This window comes from Cyprinodon variegatus, unplaced genomic scaffold, assembly GCF_000732505.1.
Source record: "Cyprinodon variegatus isolate N-32 unplaced genomic scaffold, C_variegatus-1.0 Scaffold239, whole genome shotgun sequence".
In the NCBI taxonomy this organism is placed as follows: Eukaryota; Metazoa; Chordata; class Actinopteri; order Cyprinodontiformes; family Cyprinodontidae; genus Cyprinodon; species Cyprinodon variegatus.
In genome coordinates this window covers 1,557-23,254 of record NW_015150692.1, presented here as the reverse complement: position 1 = coordinate 23,254, position 21,698 = coordinate 1,557, and the positions used below count along the sequence as shown (strand labels likewise).

Genomic DNA, 21,698 nt, shown 5'->3' with positions numbered 1-21,698 from the left:
GGTTCAGAGTTCACACAGCAGCAGCTGCTAAAATGGCAGTGGGTGATTGTTTACCACATATAATGTGGTAGAATGTAATTCAACTTCAGCTGCAATTCAATTTTAAATCCCTTCTCCTGCATTATTAAGTATAGAAAATATACTGTATATAACAACAAAACAATGCATCCTTTTATAGTTTATAGAAAGACTCATTACTTTTATGTTAATCTGTACTTTGGATCAGTTAGAGACCAAATTATTTATTTTGCGGAACGCCATCTGTTCTTTAAATAAACAGCTTGATGTAATTTAATTTTTTAAACTGTTATTTTGGGTTAACTAGGCTCAAGCCAGATTTATACCTGTAGTTCATTTTGAATTCTACACAGTTTCCATCTGGAAAGGCTCCTGCGGAAAGTGTTTGCAACATAGAGGGACATTCAGTTCAATTCTATGAGCTGATTCGATAAGTCATTAAGTGGCACCTGCCCCCCGATGTCCTACTTTTAGCTAATTGTAACACATTATTCATTTGTTTTACAACTAGCGGAGTTAACAGATTAGTCAAACTTTTACCGAATCCGGTAGGCAGGAACGGGAAAATATCTTTCTCACCAACAAAGGAAAAAATCTTGTCCTTTTGCTCGTTTTTCAAAAACAAATGGAGGGTATGCCAGTTGAAACCAGTGCAGCCATGATTGTTTAGTTTCACCCTTTAGTATCTGGTTGATATGTTGAGGTAATACTTAATTGTAGGGTCAATTTTGAGTATCCTTTTCCAAGATTCCAACAATACTTGACTTGAATTTGTCCATTTCCCCCTTAAGGAGCCGGTGGAACTAGATCACGGTTGTTGGCTGCCTTGCCAATGTATTATTATTATTTAAGCTCCCTAAATTCTTAAAAGAAAGATCTGGAGTCCTGATGATGACCTAAAATTTGGCGCTGTTTGTGTTTTTTTTTTCTTTTTTTTTTTTTTTGCTTGTTTAGAATTAGGGTAATTTTTTACTTAGATGTCCATTTATCAGCATTCAGTTTGATTTTGCTTTACTATTTCTGTATTGTCTTCTTCTCTAATACTGCCATCTCACTCACAGATAAACTCAACCACTTTTCACATGCCTGTCATGATGAGCAATAGTTACCTCATTCATCAGGATCAGGTATTGCTAAGACACAGGTTCATACTCCTACATTCCACATAATGCAACGTGAGAGCCCCCTGAGGAGTTTGCAAGTCAGGGAAACGTGAGTCCAGATTTTGTGAAAGAGTATGAATTAGTTTGGAAGCAATTTTGATTTGAGACAAATGTTTGTAATGTGCCCCTTAACCTGGACAAGCCTGTAGCAACTAAAAGCGTTAGTACAAAAAACTTCAGGCTACACCTAAACACGTTCACCCTTTGCAGTTTTTCCCGGCTAAGAAAAAAAAACAGCCAGCGGGGGGGCGTTCTCCACGACAATCCACAATCACTGAAGTATTTAATCGCTAAATCACTAAACTTGATCTCTAAAGAGAGGCTTGCCTTTATTTTAGTTGAAGAGCTGGAATTTGTTGCAAGCGTTTTACGCCCATTATGAATTTTTATCAGGATGTCACAATACAAATGCTGCAGCTTCCAAATAGAACCACTAATCCATAATTATTTCCAAGATATTTTTAAATACTATTCTGGCTCTTGATCAGAAGCAATTTTGGTCAAATCAGGAGAAATATATACAGGGTTAATGTCATACAGTGAAGGGGAGATGTTTCTTTTACATACAGTGAATGGTCAATACCTGGTTTACCATCAGTAAACAGTATACAGCATCTATGTGACTATCTACAATATAAAAGATACAATAATCTATATACAATATATAGTATATAGCTATATACTATATACACTGTAGATTGTGTGTTGATGTAATGCAGTTTGTCTAGAGATGCTACGTTGGTGTAGCTTGTAGGTCCTGAACAATGGAAGGAGAGAGGCAAACTCCAATAATACCAATATTAACCTAATAGAATATCAGCATTAATCATACATACTTTTATTGCTCATTTCATAATGTGGAATGATAGAAAAACATCACGTATGAGTATAGCTGACCCATTTTTTTAAGAGTTACATAAACTTTAAACAAAAGTGGATACAAGGAAAGTGTCTCTGAGTTTTCTATTATCGGAGATTTTGGAGGCTGATCTGTTCCAATGTTACATTTTTTTGTCTGATATCGGACCTATTTTCAACATATATTGGATTTGGAAACCCCTAGCAGAAAGTGCACTAAGGTGTTGAGTGGAAAGGACTCCGTTTTCTGGCTTACTGCTTCTGTTTTTAATGCAACACTTTCTAAACCTGTTTTAAAACAATGTTGTTTCTTTGTTTTATATTTTGACATCTTCTAGGGATTCAGAGGGCCGCAAGCTCTGTAAGAAAGTGAAGGTGGACCCCAGCTCCAAGCACGAGGGAGCAGAGCTGCTGCATTACAAGTGAGTCACTAGACACTCAGCTGGATGTCAGACACCTCTTCACACATCGGCGCATTTTGGGAAGTAATGTCACTTTTGCAGCTAAAGCAAATACATCATTCACCACTTACTTCTGGTGCCGTGTGTGTTTTCCAGAGATGGGACATTCCACACAGAGTACAACAGACCTGCTACAGTTAAGGTTTGGCTTCCCATGTTTTATTTTTTTGCATTCACACACATTGTTTGATTATTATTGAACAATAGCTTAGTTTAGAGGTGAACTTTACAGACTCTAGAATATTCTATTGGCTGAAAGAACAACCAACTGAAAGAAGTAAATTAGCCAAAGTTGACTAAATGCTTTTTGCATTTAAGATATAGATCCTTCTTTGTCAGTAACTCCTTAACTGTCATAGCTCAAATTCTCTAGAAAATCCTCTTGTAAAACAGATTTTAGCTACCTGATTATAGAAAATACAAAGCGATCAAATATTAAATCATATTATTTAAGCGTGACCCTGTCAGAGATCATAGACCTGAAGTGGCCATCTATCCACATTCTGCTTCCAGTGTCATAGAGCTGGAGTTATAGCTCAATATTTTTGGGGATAAATGTCCTATTTAGCCATCGAAGTCTGATAGATGCGTACACTAAAGGACTGGCAGCTGTAATTAAAGGGAAAGCTTTTTTTTAACTATTAATATTGCTGCAGTTCTTGTTTTGGCCACAGGTGGCAGTATAATTAGAAAACTCTGTAATGACTCTTTAAGCTTAATTGACCAGGACTGATTAGTGTCAAAAACTGACATCTTCTGTGCTTTTGAAGCTATGAAGTAATAATTGTAAATTACTGTTCATCAGCATTTAAATGTCACAACAATCTAAATTGTTAATATAAATCGTAAACAACTAGAATAGATCCTCGAGACACACTCTTTAGAACAGGGAATGATGAATAATTGCCTCAAGTTTAGTTTTTGTCTGTTTTTTTTTTTGTTATTTTACTGTTGAAATATGTAACTATTTTACCTATTCCGTGATATGACACTTTTAGCGTCTCTTTCGGATAAGATCTCAAAGCAGAAGTTTAGTTTTTATCAACACAGAATATCAGGAAGTTTTAGCAACTGAGCCTTTTGTGACTTATTGGTTTTCTCCAAATACCCAACCTCTCATTTTATATCATTATGATATAGTGGGGCTGATAAGATAATCAGATTTAACATCTGTGTTTTTCTGACAGGAATATTTCCTCCTGACTCGTTAGACATACAGCAAACATCACAGCTTTATGACCAGACACACATTCCCAAATAGATACCTACTGTAAGCATTTTAACCCACAGCATCCCCTTGATCACATTTAAAATGGAAATATAAATCAAAATAAATAAATAATTTTAAAATAAATAAATATAAATCAGCACTGGTAACATTTTTGTCCATGACACGACTTTGTTAGTAGCGTAGCTCTCGGTTTGAAGAGAAGGATTGATTCTGACTCTTTTTTTCTTCTCTTTTATCAGTCTATGGTAGCGTTCCTGAAGGACCCATCAGGGCCGCCTCTGTGGGAAGAAAACCCCGAAGCAAAAGATGTCGTCCACATCGAAACAGAGAAAGTAAGTAATGACCTTAACAAAGTTTAAAGTTAGCCTTTTATTTTTTTTTAAAGCAGCATATGTTAAAGAGTTTGAGAACATTAATGCTGATCTGCGGTCGCTGTGATCAGAAGGAGACTCCCGCCGAGCAGCCGATGCAGTGGTTCAAGTTTTTGAAGATGTATGCTTTTCAAGCCTACAGGATACCGCTTTCACCTCTGCAACACAAAAGTTATTTCTTGGATGTTAGTCTTCAAAAAGCTGCTCAGTCCTAACCTTATGAGGATGAAAACATTGCCAGGCAGCTCTTCACCTGCCCAATCTGATGGCTATACCATCAGAATCTTCATAGTGTTATTAGACACTACCTATAATCTCAGAGTCCTCACATCCACTGTTGATCCAGCTTGGTGAAAGCTGATTAATGACCAGCTAATCTGACAGTTGCTTCTTAAATAAAGTGAAGTGATGTTCTGGAAGTTGCTGAGGTGATCAAAGCGATGATGAGGAGACGTAGCTTCTGTTAAGGTTAACAGATGTTCTTCAAAATCTGAAAGACTTCATTTAGCTGTTGATGTGGTGATGTGGACATGTCTAATAGAGGACTGAATGGCAAACATGATGTTTATTCGTGTGATTCCGTAAAAGTTTTAAAAAAACAATCCACTGGACTTGGTTTCCAAGATTTGAAGACGTTTCGCTACCTCTCCAGGAAGCTTTCCCAATTCTTCCTGGAGTTGATAAAGCTTCGTGGAGAGGTAGCGAAATGTCTTCAAATCTTAGAAACCAAGTCCAGTGGATTGTTGTTGTTTTTTTTTTTACTTTTACGGAAAGACTATGACCTGGTTGACTGAGAATCTTCATCAGCTTTATTCATGTTTTTTTTTTATGCCCGTCTTTTTTCTATTCTGTTTAAGCCCACAGTGTAGAGAATTTTATTCAGTTTCCAAAATTGGTTGAAGCCAATTCATTTTTCTCTCTGATTAAAAAAAACAATAAAAAGAATATTATAAAAGCTTTCCAAATATTATTTTTTTATCCTTTCTGCCCTAATTGGTAATGAGATATTTTTAAAGGAACAAATGTTGTCACACTTTGTTTAAGAGTTAAGTGGTCATAAAACGCCATTTTAAAACGAGAAGAAAATGATAAGTAAGTTTATATTTAAAGATGTCTTCAACATGGTAAACTAGTAACCAGGGGTTAATGTTACCTAAACAGTTTTCAGCTTACCAACCATGCATTTAAAACACTACAGCGAAATATCGGGATTGCAGAAAAGTGCTAATTGTTTGATATAAGTTTATTAATAATAAACTTATATCAAATAAAATAAAACATTTTTAAATAAAGTTAATTATCTTCCCCAAAAAGATGCAAGGGGGTATTCAATATGTCTAGAAGTATTTATAATCTCTGAAAGGTTACTAAGGCTGCACTCTGTGCCGCCTTCCTGTTATCTAACGAAAATGTTGCTCTCTTTTAACGTAACTTGAACTAATATAAAGGCATGATGACTCATCTAAGATTGTAATTTTTTTTTTTTAAGATTTTCACATCTCTTCTTCCTTTTAATCAGCCTTTTCAGCTGCTTATTGGTTCTGGTGTTAGCTAGCCCTCTTTCCTTAATGATAACTTCCACACCAAAGAGTGTTACACTACAGAGCTCTTACATATTGATTTTCACTTCTGGAAAAAATATTAAATGTTTATTTCTTTCAGCGATCTGTCACTGATCTACTTGTGATCATGAACTTGTTCGCAATGCAAACCTGCTGCTGTTCTTTCTACATGTGTTTCATTTGCAGACCTTTAAGTTTCTTCTTTATGTTTCTCTTTTAAGGACTTCAGGAAGCTACTGAAGAAGGAGGAGAGGCCTGTTCTCATGATGTTCTATGCTCCCTGTGAGTCGTTCTATTGCTGTTATTAGTTATTCATATTAGCGGATGTTCATTTTGTTCAGTGTGATGGGATGACGGTGTGCCAGGGGGTTTGGAATAGAGCAATGTTTCTTTTGCTTTTAACATTGACCTTTTAGTTGTTTTTCCGGATTCTCCAGTTTTTGGAGAAGGTTATAGAAAAAAACAAAACTGTTCAAAGCTCACGGTGAGACAGAAATGATTGCTTCAAGGCACAAAACTGCATGAAACAAAGGAAGACAAAATAGCACCAGGATGTCACAGCTCTGCCCTGATTGCTAGAGTCTCTCAGCAGTTTAAATAGGCAAAGATCACGGGACCAAATTTAATACTAGAGTGCAGGCAATATCTATTATTGCACCCGGAAGATGCTTCAAAATAAATTCAGCTTTTATTGCAGTAATCCAATCTCACAGTTAAAGGTTAAAAAAACAACTTTAATTTGGTTTATTTACTGAGTAAATAATTGTTTTTAAAAAAGTTTCCTTTTGGTAAAATTATTGGTATCCCTCTTGAATTATTTCTGTGCATTATCTCTCCCTTCGCTTCTTCTCCTTTTACATTTTGTAAAGTAATATCAACCAGAGAAATGTCTTTCAGAGCAGTCCATTTAACGCCATCTCACTAGACTGTCCAGAATCCTTTTACACTGAGATGGCCATGAGGAAAGGTGGATTTTTATCATGTAAAGCGTGTCTTTTTTTACCATTTTGTTTTAGATTTTTACTCTGCAGAAAGTTAAAATTATTTTCTTATTCCAGTTTGACTGCAAAATCCACCAGATTTTTATTGTAATCTACTGATATCCCAAAGAGTTCATGAGACCAAGGACATTAACTCTAGAAAGCAAAGTTCACCAGATTGAGGCCTTTTTTTTTTAAACTTAAAGAAAACCAATGTGTGTAAACGAATAACACTGAAATACTTCATGTATAACAAATTATAGCAATTAAAACTCCTTTATTTAAATTGATATTTTTTACCTTAGCTGCAAAAACTTAATGGCATCCATCTGTTGCTGCAGCCCTGGTTTGGGAGTTCTTGCAGCTTCTTCTTCACGCACATTTTTGGCAAAACTTTTTTCTTATTTGGTATCTTATAAGCTTTTGTGCAACTGCTTACATGTGTGATTTGGGTGTGGCTACTAAACTAAACTAAACTACAATAAACTAAACAGACTTTTCAGGAATTCTGCAAAGGACTTATTGCGAAGATAAGATGTCCTGGTACAGGAAAAAAATTCACATTTGACATCTTGGATAAAAGGAAAAAAAAACTTTAATTGTAGAACATCTGCAGGCCTTCTAGCCAATCCCACCTGGGATGTCCTGTTCCTTTAAATCTTTATCTCATCAGGAGGAAGCAAACATTTCAAAATCCCAGTAGAGTTTAGCAGACTCCACATGTTTACACGGGTCATGGCGGCACAGAGATGGCTTCTCCCCAGAATCACTGGCAAACATCTAATCAGATTGTTTCCAATTGTTGTTTTAAGCCATCTAAGATGTCACAGAGATCTCCCCCCCTATCACATTGATGCATTATATTAGGCGGTGTGGAAGTCATTCAGTCAGAAAACATTGAAATGATCCCTTATGACTTCCAATGGGTTTTCCATGCATTAAAACATATTGTTATGGATTTTTGTACATTATATTTTTTTATATCTAATAATTATTACAATCACAAATTTTATAGTTGATTGAAAACCTAAATGTGTAAATTAATCTTTTATTTGTGATGTTCTTTGTTTTTTTGTTTTTTTTTGCAGGGTGTGGAGTTTGCAAGAGAATGCAGCCTGTTTTTCAGCAAGCAGCCACAGAAACAAAAGGCAAATATGTAAGTGTCCTACCTGTCCTCCATTATCGTAAATCCCATCCCCTTTCTTTATTTCTTCTGCAGATAGTAAGAGACTAATTATGTATGCAAATGTTCAGATTCTCCTGCCAGCCTTAAATGAAGAATGTCTTGTTGTTTTTTTAAAGTCTCCTCGAAATATTCTCCATGGGATTCGATTTTCATTCATTCATTTTTCCGTACCATGAGTTCCAACCTCAGTCAAAAGTATTGATGACTGTCCAAAAGATAAACGTGCAATAACTGAAATAAAGACTCTTTTACCGAATCGTTTAATTTGATAACTTAATTTAGATAATTTTATGTTTTCCATCTTCAATTAAAAAAAAACATAACTATGTTGCCTGGAAGGTAGTAAGGAATAAAAAAAAAATTAAAAAATCACATTATAAACCTTTATTTATAAAACTGGAGCTCCTCTGAGTAACTCCCTTATAATCACATTTTAACTTCATGAATTGGTAACAAAATACAGAACAAAAATTATAGTTTTACTTTGTTTTCATCAAGACACCTGAGCTGCATTGATGAGCTCCGATAGCTCAGTGTGAAAAACAGCCGATCCCAGGCTGTTCTCTACATCCAGTCTGTTCCTCTGCTTGGTTTGGATGTGTGTCACAGCTGAAGGTGAACTCAAACATATAAGAAAAACTTACTGTTTGGTTGATAAAAGCTTGTTTAATTTTTCAATTGGGTCATCCCAAAGCAAAAAGATTTTATTTTCCTACCAAAAAAAAATAATATATATTCATGAACCCCTTGCAATGCACTCGCGCACCACTAGGGGTACACATACCTCTGGTTGGGGATCACTGCTCTAGACCTTAATCCAGTGTATAATTCAGTTTTAAAGCTTGAAAATGTACGTTGACAGAGTTTACGGTATAATTGACCTAGAGCAAAGAATAGTTGGCAAACATTTTAGACCACAGGGGCCTGAAAAAAGGTGAAAACGTGTCTGTACAAGCAGAGCAGATCTCTCAAAGAAGCTACAAAGTGATTTCCATTTACAATTCAGCAGGCGGTTTGTGAAAACCTTTTTTGTGTTTTACCTTCATCAATATACAGATCTTATTCAAATGACCAAAAATTCCGGGATGGAGGATATGCAAGTATAAACATTTAACACGTCAACACCGATTTATTTTTAATTTTTTTACTCTGAAAATCAACTGAGGCTACAGTTTTTTAGTACTCCTAAAATTCAGGTGCAAAACTCACAAAAATATCTGTGGTTATTGTTTCCACAAAGGAGACTTTGGTACAAAGCCAAACGATGGAGAGAGATTCCCTGCACGTGAAAACACATTTTGCACCATCAATAGTAACGATAATAAAATGATGATAGTAAAGAAAAACATCTGCACACAAATTAATGCAATGGCATGGTTTAATGCAATTTAATCAAAAGAAAAAATGAAGTAATGCTTTATACGTTGGTACCTGATTTAAGACATGCAAACCTTTGTCAGGGGAGGGGGTGTCAATGAAGAAAAATAACCTATGTTTTTAATTTACATTTTTACATTGAACCTCACCTAATTTTATCATTCCATTTTTTATGTATGACATTAGCACTTCGAGATAGGCTGCCTCTGTAAAGTGCTGTTTAAGTATTGTTTATTATAACAATCCTTATTTTTTTAGATAATTTTTGTTGTTATTACTTAGACGGAATTTATTGTCATTTTGTACACACAGAGTGTATACAAAAAGAAATTTTGTTCACTACAGCTCTCAAAGCATTTTACATCTTTTAAGTGCAGCATTGATAAGATATAAACATGGTGATCAAATGTAAACACAAGACTGGTATATAATACTGTTTCCAACATGCAGGGCAAATCTCACAAGAAGCTGTTATGTTCTGGAATAACTTCCAACTACATGGCTTAGAACCTCGTCTTTCTTTTAAAACCGCTCTGAACTACCTGTAGAAGAAACCGAGGGGGTTTGCATTGCATAACATTTGTGCACCAATCTTTGTAGATCAGCCGTAACATGACCATTTGCATGTATAAATTAGTGCTTCTTATTTGAGATCTTTGAAGATCAGACCCAGAGACAAAACCAAGAAGATCCGCAGCTGTAAATGCAGCATGAGGTTTTCAACACAATATTCTCAGGAAACCAAATACAGATGCATGCTGCACTTTTTTTTAGAGTTTCGCTTTCAAAACATTTTATAAAAAGCTGTTCATCTTTACTCCACACTTGTTTGCTCTTCTGTGTGAATATATCAAATACAACCTTGAGAAATTGAGCTTTATGATTGTAGAAGAACAGAATGTCTTATCTTAAAGGGGAATGAATAATTGTTGCAAGACAATGCGTACAGTTAGAAAATAAACCGAGGTCCGTTTCATCTTTATTTGCAAAATACTCTGAAAACAAAAGTCTTCCAGGTTCAGTTTAAAAGATATATAAAGATAAACTGCGTATTAAACCAGCTCGTCCCTTCCTTCTCAGGTCCCCCATCCCCCCCGTAGTGAAGATTATGGATGTATCTATCTACGTTCTACATCACTGATCAGACGTCCCCTAAGAGACTCATGACTAATGCTTAGTGTTTATAAATCTCTAACATTCGGAAGAAAAAACAAAACAAATTATCCCGCATTATGAGGGAAGTGGCATAGATAGATTCTCAGAGTTCTTCTGTCACTGCAAGCGACATCTTTGTTGCTTTGAAGTGAACAGTGAGTGAGTGATCTTATTTTGGCCTTAGTAAAGGAGAAGAAAAACTGCATGCATCATCTAATGTTTTAGATTTAGTCAAACTGAAAGAGAGAGAGAGAAAAAATCGAAAACATAAAGAAGTGTTTTATATCTAGTAATTAGTTTATCTTAAGTTTTCTCCTAATTGCTGTGATGGCACAGAAGATGAAGATGTGAACCAATCTTAAAAATGGCCCGGTCACCTACTATGCCTGCAATTATGCCAACCAATAATACCTAAGACTAAGTAAGCACCTGATAGGGTTAACTTAGTCTCCCTTTAAATGTCTAAAGAACTGTTAGTTTTGAATTTGAATTTGATCTCTGGTTGGTTATGTTTATCATTTGAAATGTACAGGTTTTGTACAGTTTGGTGCAATATTTCCTTAGATGTTCTGTAGATTTGTTCATTATTGTAAAGTCAGATTTAAGTAGATGGTTTTTAATAGTGTTGTATTGATACCAGTATCGGGCGGGGCCCAGATCCAGCACTAAAATGGTGGTATCTGTATAGGCAAGTACCAACGATACCATTTTGAGAGCTAAAAGTTTATTCAACTATTGTCACCCATTCCAGGTAGGCAATAAAACGTTCTACTGGATTCACTTTTTATTAGTCTTTTTCCTGCTTCACAAAGGTAGGCAGCAGCTTAACAAAGCCATGATGGCAATTATTTTACATCCAAGTAGTCTGATGTGTGTGTGTATATATGAAGAACTGCAATGTCAAACAGATGTAATCGGTATCAGGGCCAAAAAATGGTATCGGTGCAACACCAGTTTTTAAGTACTTTTGGACTTTTTAAGCCTTAAGGTAAAACTTACCTTTTTTTAAAAACTCAGTAGTGTTTTTTACTTGATTAAACTAAAGTGGAGCCACATATGGAGGTACTATTTCCATTTGAAAATCACCTTGACTCGTTAACAAATTTCTATCGCTGTTAGACATTTATCTTGTGCTTAAACAACCTTGGCAGCCTTCAATTGATCCACAACATCTGAGCCACAGCTTCAAGAATTTTATTCTTCTATTCCAGTCGAAAATGTCTTAAATAAGTTTCTTTTAAAGTGCCCTTGCAGACTGCAGTTCCCTTTTAAAACTTTTCTTTTATTATGTTGGAGCTTCCTGATGGTGGCTAACCCGCTTTGATGTCTGATGTCCTTTCCTCTTTCCTCCGCCGTCACTTCTCATCCCCTCCTTGTCAACTCATGGCAAGCTTTTCTTTCATTTTTGTGATTTGTTCTTAAGGTACTGGCGGGGATGAATGTGCACCCAGCTGAGTTTGACGGCCTTAAGCAGGAGTACAACGTCAAAGGCTATCCGACCTTCTGCTACTTTGAGTGAGTCGAGTCATCTCATTAGTTTCGTTTTGAGGCTATAGAACATCAGGGAGGAAGCTGCTTCTGAAAGAAATCCTTAAAAACAAACAGTATGAAGATGGCAGACATTTTTTTCTTTTTTACCCTGCAAACATAGCCTTCAAGTATTAATATTGCTTCCTGCAGAACAAGTGTGGATTTTTAGAAACTTTGTCCCTTTGTCAAAAAAAGATGCTCTTTGTAGTGAGCAAATAATATGGTTTGGTTCTTGGTGTTGTTTTGAAGCATCAGGTTGGACCATAGAGAGAGATGGTATGATATGACCAGGGAAGAAGGTTTCATTTATTTAATTTGAACCATTTCTGTGTTAAGCTTTGGAGACACAGCTCTGGTTTAGTGTCATTAGTATGGAGTCAGAAAGGGGTCAAAATGTTTGTAAACTTCTAAATCTTAGTTAAAACTGAAAAACTAGAAGTTGATATCTAAATCTCAAATTTCTACCTTATAATGAGAGAAACTAAAAAAGCAAACATAAAATAATAAGAATTGCATCTAAATCCAGTTTAGTATTTTAATTACACTTTTTCTTTTCTTTACTTTTTATTTATGTTTTCTGATTCAAATCCATCCATTTCAGTTTTTTTTCTTTCTTTTTTTTTTTAAGATTCAGATTGCTTTTTCAGTTTCAGGATTTTTTTTATTTTTTTTTTTTTACCTGTCTCGTCACAGTCATCTAAATCTAATGGAGAAAGCTTGCTTTTGCTTTTCTAGACTTTTGGGTGGTCATGTTGTACTTGCTTACTGAATGCCATGTGCGTAACTTGTAACTTACATAAAAAACGTGATGTAAGTCGTGCTGCCCAGCGCTAGGCTCTGGTGCTGCCCGAAACAGTTAAGAGAATCGTTAAGCAAGCTGCCAAACGGTGCCGTGGAATTGGAACACACAAAACCGGTTCTGAACAGGTACCGGTTTCCGATTCCCATCCCTACTTAGCAGTGAAATGAAAATGTATACTTCTTAAAGTGCAGCAGTGATCAAATGTCCCTTTCAATGTTGCATTCATGGACTGTGGGAACTCCAACTACTTGCTCAAGTAGTTGGAGTTCCCACAGTCCATGATCGCTCCAGTACTGCTGCAAGCTGTCAATCACATTTCCCCGCCCACTCCCGTCACATTGGGATCAAAGTCTGAATGTGAAAAAAACTGATTCGAAAGTGTGAAAAAAAAATCCTGAAACTGAAAAAGGAATTTAAAACTAAAAAAATAAATAATAGAAACTGAAAGAGATTTGAATCTGAAAATATAAAATCAAAAACTGCAGTAAAGAAAAGAAAAAAATAAATAAAAGAAAAAAGTTTCATTAAAATACTGAAGTAAATTATGAGTTTTTTTCAAGCTAAGGGGAAGAATTTATATTTAATTCTTATTATTTTATGTTTACTTTTTTAGTTACTCAGATAAGGTAAAAATTGGACATTCAATATCAACCTATATTTTTTCAGTTTCAACTAAGATGTATAAGTTTACAGACATTTTGACCCCTTTCTCACTCCATACATTAGATGCAAAAAAAAATGTGTATTATTTAGGGCTGCAACAATTAATTGGATTAATTTGTTCAATTATTAAAATAAGCATCAAGTAATTTATTATTCAATTAAGAGTAAATCACTCAGAACCATTATGAAAAATTGTAAAATGTATATAAGGACTTTGCATTTAAGATTAAATGTTTTTGTCTGTGAATAATTTGTGTCCAGAACTCTTTAACTGTATAAAATCTTTTTGCTTTCAGATCATTAAGCAATTAATCAAAGAAATGATCAACAGATTCATGCATAAACAAAATAATTGATAGTTGGAGTCCTAGTTTTATTTAAAACACAATAATTCAGAAAGGTTAAGGTCCTTTGGAAGAGAAATAGATAAAACAAAAACTAAAATACAAGGTATTTTGTTATATTTGCTTAATTAAAAGTCCATAGTGCAGATGATATTAAAGTGAAGGAATAATAAGGAGGAAGCATACAAAGAGTGATAGTTTAGGGTTATAGGAAATTGCAGTGTGCATCCTGAATACTCCCTAACTGTTGGATTACCAGGATGCCAGTGTGCTCTGTTTCTTATTTCTCCAGCTCCTGCTTTATCATCCCAATTTCCACATTAAACACTCTTTCATTCCAGTCTGGCCTTTTAATTAGGCCGGGACTGATTAAGTGCCTCTGTGGTTAGAAATTGCGTGTGCTCTTCCCTCCTTCCTGTACATCTCCGCATATCTCTATCATGCATTCGTGTGCCGAGGCACGTGCACACCCTTGCACTTGTTTATAGCCGTGCCAGTGCCAGTCTGTTAGCTGGAAGTGCATTAGTGTCTGAGCAAAGCTAGCTAATGACCATCCGAGTCCATTGGCTTCAATAATGAGTCCCTCACTGATAAACTGCTGCTAATCACAGCAGGGTAAATCAGCATCAACACCTTCAGTTATCTCACTGTAGCACTCACTGCAAGCCGAACTTTTTCAAGGTCTTCTAGTGTTTTCACTCCTGCTGTAGAAGGCGGCACTTTTCCCCAGAGTTTAGCCCAACTAAGTTATATTAAAGGGAAAAAAGTTCAACCTTTTTATCCTTGCTTTGTCCTCTTACAATGAAAAGCCGCTGAGACTGTCAGTCAGGCGTTTATATCCAAATTTCCTCAGCTTGGTTTTGCAAGGTTTTATTGTACTTTACAGCTGTAGAGATAAAACCTTGGAATATAGAGTTGGTCATAAATCTCACTGATTGAATTCCAAGCAGCCGCTCTCTCCTCCTGCATTCATCAGTTCACCTAGAAGCATGTTTTAAACCCCAAATCCCATTGAGTAAAATCGTGTATCACCTTTAATTATGTCTATTCTGTATATCAGGAGCTCTGACTGCAGTCATCATCGCCATCTGTGCTTGCAGAGCTGCAGGGACTGACACTGACCCGTCAGTTGGACGAGCTCCTCTGCCCACATTTAGTCGCAAATCTCACAATCTCTTTTACTTGGTGACAATAAAACAGTTTCAATCTAAATTTAAAGGCATTACAGGTGGCTGGAGGAAATGAGATGAGAAAAGCTCCCTGAATACACTTTCAAGCTTTGAACACAAAATATAATACAGTGGGAAGGACACTAATAATCATGTTAAGTCCTTTTTTTTTGATGCTCTCAGAAACTCTTTAATAAGAGCTGCTGACTAAAGGTTTTAACCTTGATCTTTGCCTTTTCTTTTTTTAAGCTGGAAGGTTTTGTGATCTGATCTTTTCTTTTTTCCACATGTTTAGTTATTTTTTATGCAGGTTCTAGAGAAAGATGAGGAACTAGAGTTTTGGCTTTAAAAAAAACACACCAGTTAAACAGTGCAGAACACTGAAAACTCTCAAGACTTATTTTTTATGCCTCAAAAGCATATTAGCACATTAATTTTCTTTATGATGAACATTTCATCTTTACAGCAGAGGTTAGGAACACTGAAGAACTGGCATGTTGGAACTTTGTGGTGGAGAAAAAGCATTGGCTTATTTTTTTCTTCTAATAGTTATTAATAGGAGCGCTATGCAAGGAATTTATTCCCCTTATAGCCCTTCCTCATGCAGAAAATACTCAACATGAAATAGGAACATATAGTAATCAGATTTTCTCTAACTTTATCAGCTGCAATGCTTAGACTTAGACTGACTTTAGTGTCTTTTTGTACACAGTGCATACACAAATAAATTTAATTCAGTACAGCTCTTAATACATTTTCATTTCTAAAGTGCAGCAGTGATAAAATGTAAGTAAGTAAATAAATATTAGATAAAATGTAATGCCAAAACTTTTTTTAAGTCAGGGGTTCACCGTTTGATTGGCTGGTTGATTTATCAGCCTCAGTTTAGGGAGATTGCTGATCAGTCGATACTTAGATGGGAAGTAGATCTTTTCAAAGGATATTAACTACGTCTATAAAGGTCTTTTTTGAGATCCCATAACAACTGATGTTGTGTTTTATTAAAATGGATTGTATCCATCCAACCAGCAATCAGTTCAACCTTATTGTCAGTTCTTGATTTTATTTTATTTTACATAGCATCTGTAAACTTAAAATAGTGATCTTCATGCAGCATAAATCAGCATTATTGTGAAGTGGAGGGAAGTTGATCTGCAGTTTTCGTTTATCAGCTGTTGTATATTTTTGGGGGATGAGATTTTCTTTTTTATATTCAACCATCAATCTTTACAGAAACTCTGACCAGCCTGGCTGTCCCTACAGGACAAAAGCAACCCCACAGCATCATGCTGCCATAACCATGTTTTATAATAGAGATGACTGTGTTAGTTTACTGCCACACACAGCATATTCGATTGGTTTCACACTTTACTGAACTCTTTCCAGCTTTTTAAGCCGGACTAAATAGTGCTCCGTGAGATGTTAATATTGGGAAGATTGCTTCATAAATGTTCCCTAAACTCCTGCACAAGTTCCCCTCTAACCTGGCTGTTATACTTGGACTTCATTATGCTTTTTTGGCTAATGTTCTCCAACTAACCAATAAGGCCTTTTCAGATTAGCTGCATTTATACTGAGATAAAAAAGAGCAATGAGAGCTATTTAGTAATTAGCTGATTTCTGCAGGCGGTTAGTTGAAATGGATTTTAATTAAGGGTATCGGTAAAGGGGGTGGACAAATGCTGATATATGCTAGACTCGTTTTTTTTTTTACAGAAATGAAAAAATAAGGAAACAGAACTGTTTTATCCCAAATACCTACAGCATACACTAAGGTCTGTTGTTGTAATGTGACTAAATGTGAAAAGGAAATATGATGTCTTCATCATACTGGGTTTCTTTACCAGAATCATTACTTGTTTCACTTAGAAAGATGGGAAGAAAAACTAAAATTCAGTCTTGAAAGTTTTGTTTTCAATGGCGTCAGAATTTGAATTTGGTTAAAAAACATAAAAATAAAAAATCTTCTACTACAAATATTTTCTCATTCCTATTCTGCCTCCATTCATTGGTAAGTTTCTTCCCTCCCTTGTGACCACAGGATGGTGATTAAATGTTGCAGGTTGAAGGTCTACCAGCAGCTCCCCTTAACAGATGAATCCACCTGTTGGCGTGTTATTTCTTTAGTCTTTTCATTTAAAACTAATCGTTAGGTTAGTTATTTAGCTGAAATCACCATCAACTAAGGATCCTTACAAGCTTTCAGATTTAAAGGCTGTAACAAACTTAATTTATCAACAGAAAGATGCTCCATTTCCTTTTTTTTTTTGTCTTATTTTTAATTTATTTATTACAAGTAAAATTTGTTCAGTTGGTGACTTAAAGTTAAATAGAGATCTTCTAATTTTTCAGGAAAGGAAAATTCCTTCATCACTATGAAAACTATGGAGCTACACCCAAGGACATAGCAGACTGGCTGAAGAAGTGAGTATGGTGCTTTTTTTAGTTGTGTTTTTTTTAAGAGTGGGTCCAGCTATAAGCCCATTATATCCATATGTTTTCCATCCTACCAATCTGATTAATGAAACCCAGCATTGGAGCCTCAGAGAGGAGGGCAGCTCCTCAAGGCTTTGTAGTATCACGTTGCCCCAACCTTTTGTTATCAGTCATCACCTTCGTTTCTGTGGTGTGATCTTCATCGCACCTTTCTTGCCTTGAATCCTCCTCACCTTGTCATGTTGTCATCAATCTGCACCTGCTTCCCCCTCGTCTCTTTTTTGCCACCTTGTCTCAACATCTCTGCCTAAAAGTCCCTTTCTTTGTCTGAAGGGTAAGCTATAGCACATTTCAGAGCTGCAACCAGAAGGTACAAATCAAGGCTTCACAGCTATAGCGAGAAGCAGTGTGAGTCTGACAGGTGGTGCATTCAAGCTGGCCTTTTCAGCCCTGGAAAAATAACTATTAGGTTTATAAAGATTGGTTTAAAATGGTGCAGTACACTGTAAGTCAGGTCAAGCTTTCATGTTCAACTATTTGATAATCCTACATATGGATATTCTGACTTGTGATCTGATTATGGAGGTCCTTTGTAGTCTGTATAAATCTAGTTTCTTCCAATCCTTGCTTCCTTTATTGCAATTTTCCATTTCTTATCTACTTCTTTCCTTCCTATATTTCCTACCTTGTCTTCTCCTTCTGTCTATTCTACCTCCCTACATGTGGAATGAGAAATGTGTTGGAAAAAGTTTCCATAATCTGTTAAGAATCACTTCACCTCTTTTTAACCCAAAGCCTATAATTGTCTCCATCACCGTTACATTGAGGACTTTGCAGATTAATTTACCGATGCTCACCTTTAAAATGAGATCATTATAAATATTCTTAATCCTTGGTAAAACTTGATCACATTTGTAGTTTGTCATCTCTAAGGATTTTTGTTTTGTTGTAGAGATGCAGAGTTTTTTTTATATAAGCAGTACTAAAAACCTTCACAGGATCTGTTCTTTTTTTTTGTTCCCCAGCTCTATTTTCAGTTTTTTTGTCCCAGTTACAGTTCTCAACTTTTGATTAAGTTTCACAAAACATCAGTTTCAGCAGTTTTGTCTTATCTTTTAACTTCCCTCTCCCTTTTGCTTTCTCTGCTTCCCTACTTGCACAAGTCATTGTCTTATGCAGGTAGAAACAACGGTTCAAGATAAGCTAACTCTAACAAGGTCACTGGCAAAAACTTCTGTAAACTATTGATTTTTGTTTTTCCTGCATCAAGTTTTAGACAAATAAAAAAAAGCCATTTAATGTTGTTTTAATATCCTGGAAAGCAAACTTATCATACTGTAAGTAAAGGCTTTTCTGATTAATACAAGTTGCTCTATTTACAAAAAAAAGACAATCTAATGCTAAACTATGCAGACACTCCATCTGCACTGATGAAAATTCCCTTCTGTAGGATGAGTGACTCCAACTGATGGCAGCTTGACCTACATTATGATAAATTTACGTTAAGGTCCTGGCCAAAGTATTTGTGTATTCTCAGTCCTAATGCAGTTAAATACTGATCTTCCTTCATCTAATCACACAAGCTGTATATAAGAAGAACATGTCCAGATCAACACAGATTGATTAAACACATGACAGGACGTTCATAAACCAATAAGTAAGGATTTCAGCTAAAAAGTAAAGAAAATTCTCTCTTATATGAACCAGCCCTCTTTAATTTGATTTCAGCATTTCAGGAATTTAAGATACAAGTTATTTTATGTTTGCCCAAATTAAATTGTTTGAACTGTATATGTCTTTACACCTGCTTCTGTAAATTCTAGCAGTTTTCCAATCGTACTGAAGACAAATATTAAACCAGCCATCTCATTAACATACGAAGCAAGAAATAAATACATGTGGAGACGTAAAAATTAATGTGGGAAGAAATAAATTAATGTATGAATACACATATGGGAGAAAATATACAATTAAAAAATAAATAGATAAATAACTCGAATAGAATGGAAAACCCCTTTATTGTCCCATGATGGGGGAATTGTGGTGTTTAAATAGTTAAATAAATGTTTTGGTCATTAAAAAGGCTAATTATTTAGGATTTTTCTCCTTTTCTCCATTCATATATGTATTTACAGGGTTTCCGTGGGTCATTTAAAATCTTTAAAAGTCATTAAATTATTATTTTTTAAATTAAGCCCTGAATTGGCATTAAAATTCATTAAACATGATTATTGGGGCATTTAAAATTCTTTATTTAAAAAAAAAAAAGTTTCTAAAAACAATTTCGTCAGATATATTGCAATATATTTGTGCAGAACTGCTTCCGGTTGATCGTACAGTTGTATGTTCAGAAAAATAGCTTGAGGCGGAGAAGAAGCTAGAGAATGGGGAAATGCTAACTTTGGGCTGGAGAACGAGGAATTCAGGACATGGCTGCATCCTGTCGATGGTAAAGATGATGAAGGATTTTGCCGTGTATATATGACAGTCATGGGTACTTGTTGATGGCCCTAAAATTATTTCTAAGAGCATTAAAAAGCATTAAATTAGAGTTGCTTATTCCTGTATAAACCCTGATTTATTTTTCTACGTATTTCTCTATTCATTTATAAAGTTATGTGTATTTATCTATTTATGTAAATTTTTTTCATACTTTTTCGTCCCTCATACTGAAAGTTTCAGACCCTTTCTTTGATAAATCAATGCGAATCATAACCATGCCTGTTTCAGAGGGTTCCAGTTCTTTTGTGAAATGTTTTTAAATTTGCTTAAGCTTAACGTTGATGCAGGTTAATCTTTGCTTTCTTTTTCTGAGGTTTATGAAGCCATTTTTCCATGCAGTGATCTCTCTGCATTAAATCTGGTGAAGGTTTTCAGGTTTTTGACTTTAAGAAAACAATACATCTACTTCCCGGAAAGTCTGCTTAACTTGGCTGGTTTCTCTGAAGAGGTTCTTTTCAACAAACTTTATAGATTTTACCATCTTGCAAAGTTGTTTACTTCAGCTGATACTGTGGCCCTTTTGCTGTAACTGAGCTCACTCAGTGAATCTCTTTTTCTCTGGATATAAAAAAAATATTTGCTTGTGCTTAAAGCTCCCAGGTTTTCTCTTTGATGGATTCGCTTTGTTTCTGCAGACTAATTACGGGCTGTTTCAGAGCTTGTTTGACTTTGTGCTGTGTCTAATGCAAATGTCACACTTGAAAATACCTCGAGACCTTTTTCTTGCTTAATTAGAGAATAATTAAAGTGGAAGCAGCCGCCATCTGAACACAAGACGCTTGGAGTTCAGTCGTATTTGTCAGTTCTAACCATGAAGAAGTTGCAGTTTCTCTGTAATTTTTCTGCTCATACGTTCCTTGTAACTGTTGAACTTGTTTAGTAAACAGTTAAAAATGCAGAACTTGACTCCAAATATTTAGATCCAGAATTATTGTCCAACAACCGAAGACGGAACTGAACGCCAGATGGATGACTTGGTCGAACTACACTTGAGAGCTTCAGCTCTTCTTTTGTTTATGCGTGTTTAACCGCCTCATGTTGCCGCATTGGCTGAAAGCTTCACTGCGTGGTTTCATAAAAAGCATCCATTTGTTTCTTTTAGAAATACTTTTCGTGTGTGTTTTTCTTCAGAGAGCATGTTGTCTAGTCTTGGCACTGCAGAGCTGAGCCCTGTCATCTAGGAGGGGCCGTGTCTTTGTGTGCATGCGTGCGTTTTGAGACATTTTGGGTGGAGTGTAGACTTCAGCTGTGTTTGATTAGTTTTTTTTTTTTTACATATGTGTATGTGTGTGTATTTTGCCCCTGCATAATAGAAGCTGGCTGTATTACATCCGTTTAATAAAAACGTGTGTCTCAGTTTCATGCTGTGTTCCCCTCATGTTCCAGCCCACAGCCCCCCCAGCCAAAGACTCCAGAGGTGCAGTGGTCGGAGACGGACTCGCCAGTCTTCCACCTGACCGATGAGTCCTTTGACAGCTTCCTGGAGGAACATCCTGCAGCCCTGATCATGTTCTACGCCCCCTGTGAGTAATAAAGCATGTGGGGAAAAAAAAGGAAAAGAGCACAGGCCATTAGTATCAACCTAATGCATCAAAATGGAAGCTAATTTAAAGGAAAATCTTTTACTTCATTACTTTTTCTTTTTGGTTGTACTTTGTAATATAGAACATTTATTGTGATATGCAGCTTTAATTTTAGGGTATTTAGTTATTGTTTAAAGACAGTTCAGTTCCATCTTCACTTCCCACAAATATACAAGATTAAACCTTTACTGACCAAGAAGGTTCGGGGTACATTGTCACAAAAACAATTCCTTCAGTGCGATATTATGTAAAAGCTTCATCTGCTAACACCAACTTTACTTTATCCTGATGTCCCTTTAAGGATGAA

General features: G+C 35.6%; 1 protein-coding gene across 1 annotated transcript in view; it reads left to right on the top strand.

Moving 5' to 3' along the window:
* The window catches only part of LOC107089120 (protein disulfide-isomerase A5-like), a 51,990-nt gene extending 30,636 nt beyond the window's left edge, over positions 1 to 21,354 (top strand). The window contains exons 4-11 of the mRNA XM_015381688.1: positions 2,378 to 2,461; positions 2,597 to 2,642; positions 3,971 to 4,063; positions 5,886 to 5,946; positions 7,733 to 7,800; positions 11,786 to 11,877; positions 17,223 to 17,294; positions 21,195 to 21,354. Coding sequence (XP_015237174.1) covers positions 2,378 to 2,461; positions 2,597 to 2,642; positions 3,971 to 4,063; positions 5,886 to 5,946; positions 7,733 to 7,800; positions 11,786 to 11,877; positions 17,223 to 17,294; positions 21,195 to 21,339 — 661 coding nt within the window. The 3' untranslated portion in view covers positions 21,340 to 21,354. The remainder of the gene's footprint in view (positions 1 to 2,377; positions 2,462 to 2,596; positions 2,643 to 3,970; positions 4,064 to 5,885; positions 5,947 to 7,732; positions 7,801 to 11,785; positions 11,878 to 17,222; positions 17,295 to 21,194) is intronic.
* The last annotated feature ends 344 nt before the right edge of the window (positions 21,355 to 21,698 follow it).